The sequence below is a fragment of the Terrapene carolina genome, unplaced genomic scaffold (genome assembly GCF_002925995.2).
Source record: "Terrapene carolina triunguis isolate 2854851 unplaced genomic scaffold, T_m_triunguis-2.0 Scaffold422, whole genome shotgun sequence".
NCBI classification, from domain to species: domain Eukaryota; kingdom Metazoa; phylum Chordata; order Testudines; family Emydidae; genus Terrapene; species Terrapene triunguis.
This window is the reverse complement of record NW_020664773.1, coordinates 589,893-595,892: the sequence shown is the minus strand read 5'-3', so window position 1 is coordinate 595,892 and position 6,000 is coordinate 589,893. Positions and strand designations below refer to the sequence as shown.

The 6,000-nt window shown below is 46.6% G+C and overlaps 1 protein-coding gene across 1 annotated transcript; it reads left to right on the top strand.

Moving 5' to 3' along the window:
- The first annotated feature begins 1,023 nt into the window (after positions 1-1,023).
- Positions 1,024-2,476, top strand: MRPL17 (mitochondrial ribosomal protein L17). Its single transcript, XM_024223662.1, has 3 exons — positions 1,024-1,226; positions 1,378-1,446; positions 1,851-2,476. Exons 1-3 carry the CDS (start codon positions 1,053-1,055, stop codon positions 2,145-2,147), a joined length of 540 nt encoding a protein of 179 aa, XP_024079430.1. The 5' UTR covers positions 1,024-1,052; the 3' UTR covers positions 2,148-2,476.
- The last annotated feature ends 3,524 nt before the right edge of the window (positions 2,477-6,000 follow it).

The window sequence follows — 6,000 nt, the reverse complement described above, 5'->3', positions numbered from 1 at the left end:
CGCTATCAGGGCAAATGGAGCCCATCAATGCTTGCAGACTATTGCTGGACAGTGACAAGAGATGCTCCATTTAATGAATACAAGAGACAAGCCAAGAAGCGCCGAGTAGACACTGAATAGGACTAAACTATGTACATAATAGTTTTTTGCCTTTTGTTTCATAATAAATTTTATTTATATAACCCTTTTGCTGATTTTTAAAGTGTTACATAAATAGGACAGGTGAAATATTATCATGTAAAGCAACCATAAACACATGAAAAGACCTAGGTTTACAATTTATGATTAAAACTCTACTATCTACACAATATACATAGACATAAAATGTAAAAACTTAAATATCTTAGAAACAGTAGCCAATCAGTTGTTTTAATTGTCATATTTGAATTCAGCACATCAAAATACATAATAAACAGCACATTTTATCTCTGAAGCAGACGACTTCTCAAAACTTGTAGACCAGTGTAACGGGCACTTCGCTGTATTCACTGTATGTGTTCTCCAGAAAGTCTCCCTCGGCCACGTCGGACTCTCGCCTCACCCTGTGCATAGCCAGGCTCCCCGCAGGGTGACACTCTGCCCCGGGGTGCAGCTTTCAGACTCGCTCCCGGGCGCCGCCAGCGCGTTTCTTGGGGCTGCGGGAAGGGCGGAGCAGTAACGCCTCCCGCCTTGTTCCCGCTCCTGCCCAGAGACTCGGGGGGTGTCTCCCGCTCGCAGCCCTGCCCAGAGCCAAACCGACCCAGCTCTGGCTAGTCCCAACAGCACCGCGGGGAGGGCGCTGGCAGCATACACCGGACTCTGCCGCAGGGGCCGGGTCCTAGGAAGGGGCAGCGGGGCCGCACCCGCCGCCCGCGTTCGGTATGGAGCGCGGCGCCACTGCCTCCGCCTGAGGCCGCGGTTCGGTTCGCGCCTCCCTCCAGGGCCGGCTCCTAATCAACCCCGCCCCCCTCCAGCCCCGTCCCCGGCCTTAGACACGCCCCTACCTCACCTCTCGAGCGGCTTCCTTCCTTCCGGTTCCTCAGCCGTTGCTTCCGGTCGGAGTCGGGATCGTAATGCGACTGTCGCTGGCTGCCGCGATCTCCCATGGCCGCGTGCACCGGCGGTTCGGGCTCGGGCCGCGCTCGCGCCTCGACATGCTGCGGAACCTGGTGACGGCGCTGGTGCGGCACGAGCGCATCGAGACGCCCTGGTCGCGCGCGGACGAGATGCGGTTCTACGCGGAGCGGGTAAGCCGGCGCGAGGCGCGGGGCCGGCACTAGGCCGGCGGATCTGCCTGGGGCCGAGGCTCTGCCGTGCGCCTCATGAGCCCTCGGGGCCGGGCGGAGCTGTTCCCGGCGGCGGCCTAGTCCCAGGCTGACGATCCCCGTTTCTCCCCAGTTGATCGACTACGCCAAGCGGGGAGACACGGACGAGAAGGCCATGCGCATGGCTGACTTCTGGCTGACGGTGAGTAGTCCGGCGCCGCCGAGTAGCTCAGCCTGAACGGGAAACGGCGCGGACCCCCGGGGGAGGGAGGGGTGCAGGCTTGGTGCCCTGGGGGGAAGGCTGCTCTTGGGGGAGTCAGGACATGTCCTCAGGGACGGAGAGCAGCTGCTTGGGTGCCTGCCCCTCAGCAGTCTAGGTGCCTAGGGAAGGTTTGCAGACCTGTAGAGGATAGAGGGGCAGCAGGCCTGGCAGTTGTGTAAGGTGTCAGTTGAGACCTAGTACTTGGAGCTGGAAGAGAGTAAGTGCTGAGATGAGACTGTGGGAATGGCTCATGATAAAACATGTATGGTCTCCCAGGGGGTTTGGATACTGCATGCTGAGGCTCTAATGTGGGCATGTTCCCTCTGCATTCTGTCCTTTTCTAGGAGAAAGATCTCATCCATAAGCTGTTTAAACTGTTGGCTCCACGTTTCCAGTCTCATTCTGGGAACTATACACGACTGCTTCAGATCCCCAATCGAGAGAACCTGGATCGGGCCAAGATGGCTGTGATTGAATACAAGGGGAATCCTTTCCCACCACTCATAGTTCTACACAGGGCCAATGAAAAGACCTTACTCAATCAGCTTCTGAAAGGCTACCGTGAAGACATATTAAAGACCAGAGCTACCCAGGTCCCAGAGGGGGCTGCAGCCTCACTGCACTCAGGGACTGCAGTGTAGTGCAGCATTCTCTTCCCTCTTTGATCGTAGAGGGTGAATGGGGAATCTATACATTGGGACACAGAGGAGATTCCACTGAAGAAAGGAATCAGATCCTCAAACTTAAATACTTGCCTCACGTGAGAGCAATGGGTTCAGTTCCCAGACTTATTTTGCAGGTGTCCTGGTTTCTATTCACAGTTCCTGAGGCCTGGGTTTGATTCTTGGTCTTATTCTGTAGGATTATGCAGGAAGCATGCTGTGGTATAAGAAGAAGTCCAGTTGGAGGGGTAAATGATGCTGTGTAACCTAACCCTTGATAGTTTCTGTAAATAAATGCAGAAAAGGAAGTTTCTTTGTTTTCACTGTGTGACAGCAAGTATTGTACCAGACTGCTTGTTGCAGAGGTAAAGTTTCTTGACACCATAAATGACTGCTTCTTGGAGCAACTAGTCCTGGAACCCAGACGAGGAGAGGCACTTCTTGATTTAGTCCTAAGCGGAGGACAGGATCTGGGCTAAGAGCTTGGTAATAGCGACCATAATATTATTAAGAAGCCCATCAAAGTAGCATTTAACTTCAGAATGGGGAACTTCACAAAAATGAAAAGCTAGTTAAGCAGAAATTAAAAGATACAGTCACAAAAATGAAATGCCCGCATGCTGCATGGAAACTTTTTAAAAACACCATAATAGAGGCTCAAATTAAATGTATACCTTAAATTAAAAAAACATAAGTCTAAAAAAGTGCCACCATGGCTAAACAAAATAAAAAGTGGTTAGAGGCAAAAAGTCATCCTTTAAAAATTGGAGGTCAAATCCTGTTGAGGATAATAGAAAGGAGTATAAACTCTGGCTAGTCAAGTGTAAAAGTATAATTGGGCAGGACAAAAAAGAATTCAAAGATCAACTAGCAAAAGACTCAAAAACTAACCAAAAAAATTTTTTAACTCCTCAGAAGCAGAAAACCTGCCAAACAATCAGTGGGGCCACTGGACACTGAAGGTGCTTAAAGGAGCACTCCAGAAAAGCTAAGGTCATTGTGGAGAAGCTAAATGAATTCTTTGCATCAGTCTTCACTGTAGAGGATGTGAGGGACATTCCAACACCTGAACCATTCTTTTTAGGTGAGAAATGTGAGGAACTGTCCCAGATTGAGGTGTCAGTAGAGGTGGTTTTGGAACAAATTGATAAATTTAACAGTAAGATGTCACCAGGACCAGATGGAGTTCACCCAAGAGTTCTGAAGGAACTCAAATATGAAATTGCAAAACTAAAAACTGAGGTATGTAACTTATCATTTAAATCCATTTCTGTACCAGATGACTCTAGGTGGATCGCTCGATGATTGCCTGTTTTGTTCATTCTCTCTGAAGCCTCTGGTATTGGCCACTTTGGAAGACAGGATATTGGGCTAGATGGACCATTGGTCTGACCCAGTATGGCTGTTACGTTGCAATTTGTTGTTGGGTGCTGTGTGGATTCCCCCCCCGCCCCCCCCCAGTTCTTTGATGCATGTTTCTGTTCCCTGCTGTGACTGCTCAGTGCTCAATTCTGTAGTCTTTTAGGCAGCTGTGTAACAGGTGATTAGCTTTTCATACACAAGGTATTCTTACACTTCGTTGGGAATTGCAGTACCCAGTACGCAGCCTCTTAGTTCTGTAAACTCCTGTGATCTTTTTAGTCTGTTACCCTTTAGGCTAGTTTCAGTTTTAGAAAGTTTGAGTACAAACCTAAGTGTCAAATAAATTTGCGTTTGCATTCATGTTCCAAACAAAAAGTCTAGACAAGTGCACTTTGAGCACACTGATTGCTTAGAGCAGTGATACTCAGATCTTGGTGGTTCAGCAGCCAAATTAACAATCAACATTACCCAAAAGAGCCACAGTAGTGTGAATTCATCATTTCATTTACTATAGTACTATTCATATTTAAACAGTATGACAGGAAATATTTAGTGATTATTATTCTCACAGCAAATAAGTTATTTAACTTAGTGCAAGTTGATAACTTAATTGGTTGATAACATAGTAAAAGCATTCTGATTTATTAATCATAGGATTAGAAGGCACCGCAAGGGTTATTTGGTCTGCTGAGATGCAGGATTTGTTGTATCTAAACCAGGGGTCGGCAACCTTTCAGAAGTGGTGTGCTGAGTCTTCATTTATTCACTCTAATTTAAAGGTTTTGCATGCCAGTAATACATTAACGTTTTTAGAAGGTCTCTTTCCATAAGTCTATAATATATAACTAAACTATTGTTGTATGTAAAGTAAATAAGGTTTTTAAAATGTTTAAGAAGCTTCATTTAAAATTAAATTAAAATGCAGAGCCCCCCGGATCGGTGGCCAGGACCCAGGCAGTGTGAGTGCCACATGCATGACATAGGTTGCCTACCCCTGGTCTAAACCATCCAAGACAGATGGCTATCCAGCCTCCTTTTGAAAACCTCCAGTGAAGAAGCTTCCACAAGCTCCCAAGGCAGTTTATTCCATTGTCCTACTGTTAGGAAGTTTTTACAGTAACTCCTCGCTTAACATTGTAGTTATGTTCCTGAAAAATGCTACTTTAAGTGAAACTATATTAAGCGAATCCAATTTCCCCATAAGAATTAATGTAATGGGGGGGTGGGGGTTAGGTTCCAGGGAAATTTTTTTTCCCAGACAAAAGACTATGCATACACACACGTCCTATAAGTTTTAAACAAACAATTTAATACTGTACACAGCAATGATGATTGTGAAGCTTGGCTGAGATGGTGGAGTCAGAGATAAGGCACAGGAGCGGGGGAGGGGGATGACACTCTGACATTAGCCCCCCCTTCCACCCAGCACAGCAAGCAGGAGGCTCCCAGGAGCAGCTCCAAGGCAGAGGGCAGGAGCAGCACACAGCAGTGGGGGGAGGGACAGCAATTGATAGCCCGCTGGGCAGCTGCCACTCAGGGGAGCGGGGAGCTGCCAGTCCATCCTAGTTCCAAGCCCCACCAGCAAGCTCCAATGGGCTGCTTTCTGCAAGCAATGGACAAAGCAGGTGGCTGCCAAACAATGTTATAAGGGAGCATTGCGCAATTTTAAATGAGCATGTTCTCTAATTGATCAGCAACATAACAATTAAACGTTAACTGGGATGACTAAGTGAGGAGTTACTGTACTGAGATTTAATCTAAATTTGCTATCCTGTAGTTTGAACCCATTGCCTCTTGTCCTGCCCTCTGTGGCAAGAGAACAACTTTTCTCCATCTTTTTTTATGGCAGCCTTTCAAGTATTTGAAGACCGCTATCATATCCCCCCTTAATCTCCTCCTTTTCCAAACTAAACATACCCAGTTCCTTCACCTTTGCTCATATGGTTTCCATTCCATCCCTTTGATCATCTTCATGACTCGCCTCTGGATCCTTTCCAGTTTCTTTACATCTTTTCTATACATTAGAGCAATACTATCACCTCTCATGAATGTCATGTTATGCCTCTATTAATGCAACCTAAAATTGCATTTGCTTTTTTTTGCAACAGCATTGCATTGGTGACTCATGTGGAGGTTGTGATCCACCACAACTCCCAAATCTTTCCCAGCAGTGCTGCTAGCAAACAAGTTATCTCCATTGTGTATTTATGCATTTGATTTTTCTTCCCTTAGTGTAGCACCTTACATTTATCTTTGTTGAATTTCATTTTGTTGTCTATAGCCCACTTCTCCAATTTATCAAGATCCCTCTGAATTTTAGCTCTATCTTCCAAAGTGTTAGCTCCCCCCCGCCAGCTTTGTGGTATCTGCAGATTTGATCAGTATGCTCTCTATTACTACATCCAAGTAATTAACAAAGATGTTAAACACCGGACCCAGAACAGATCCCTGTGGAACTCCACTTGGGATC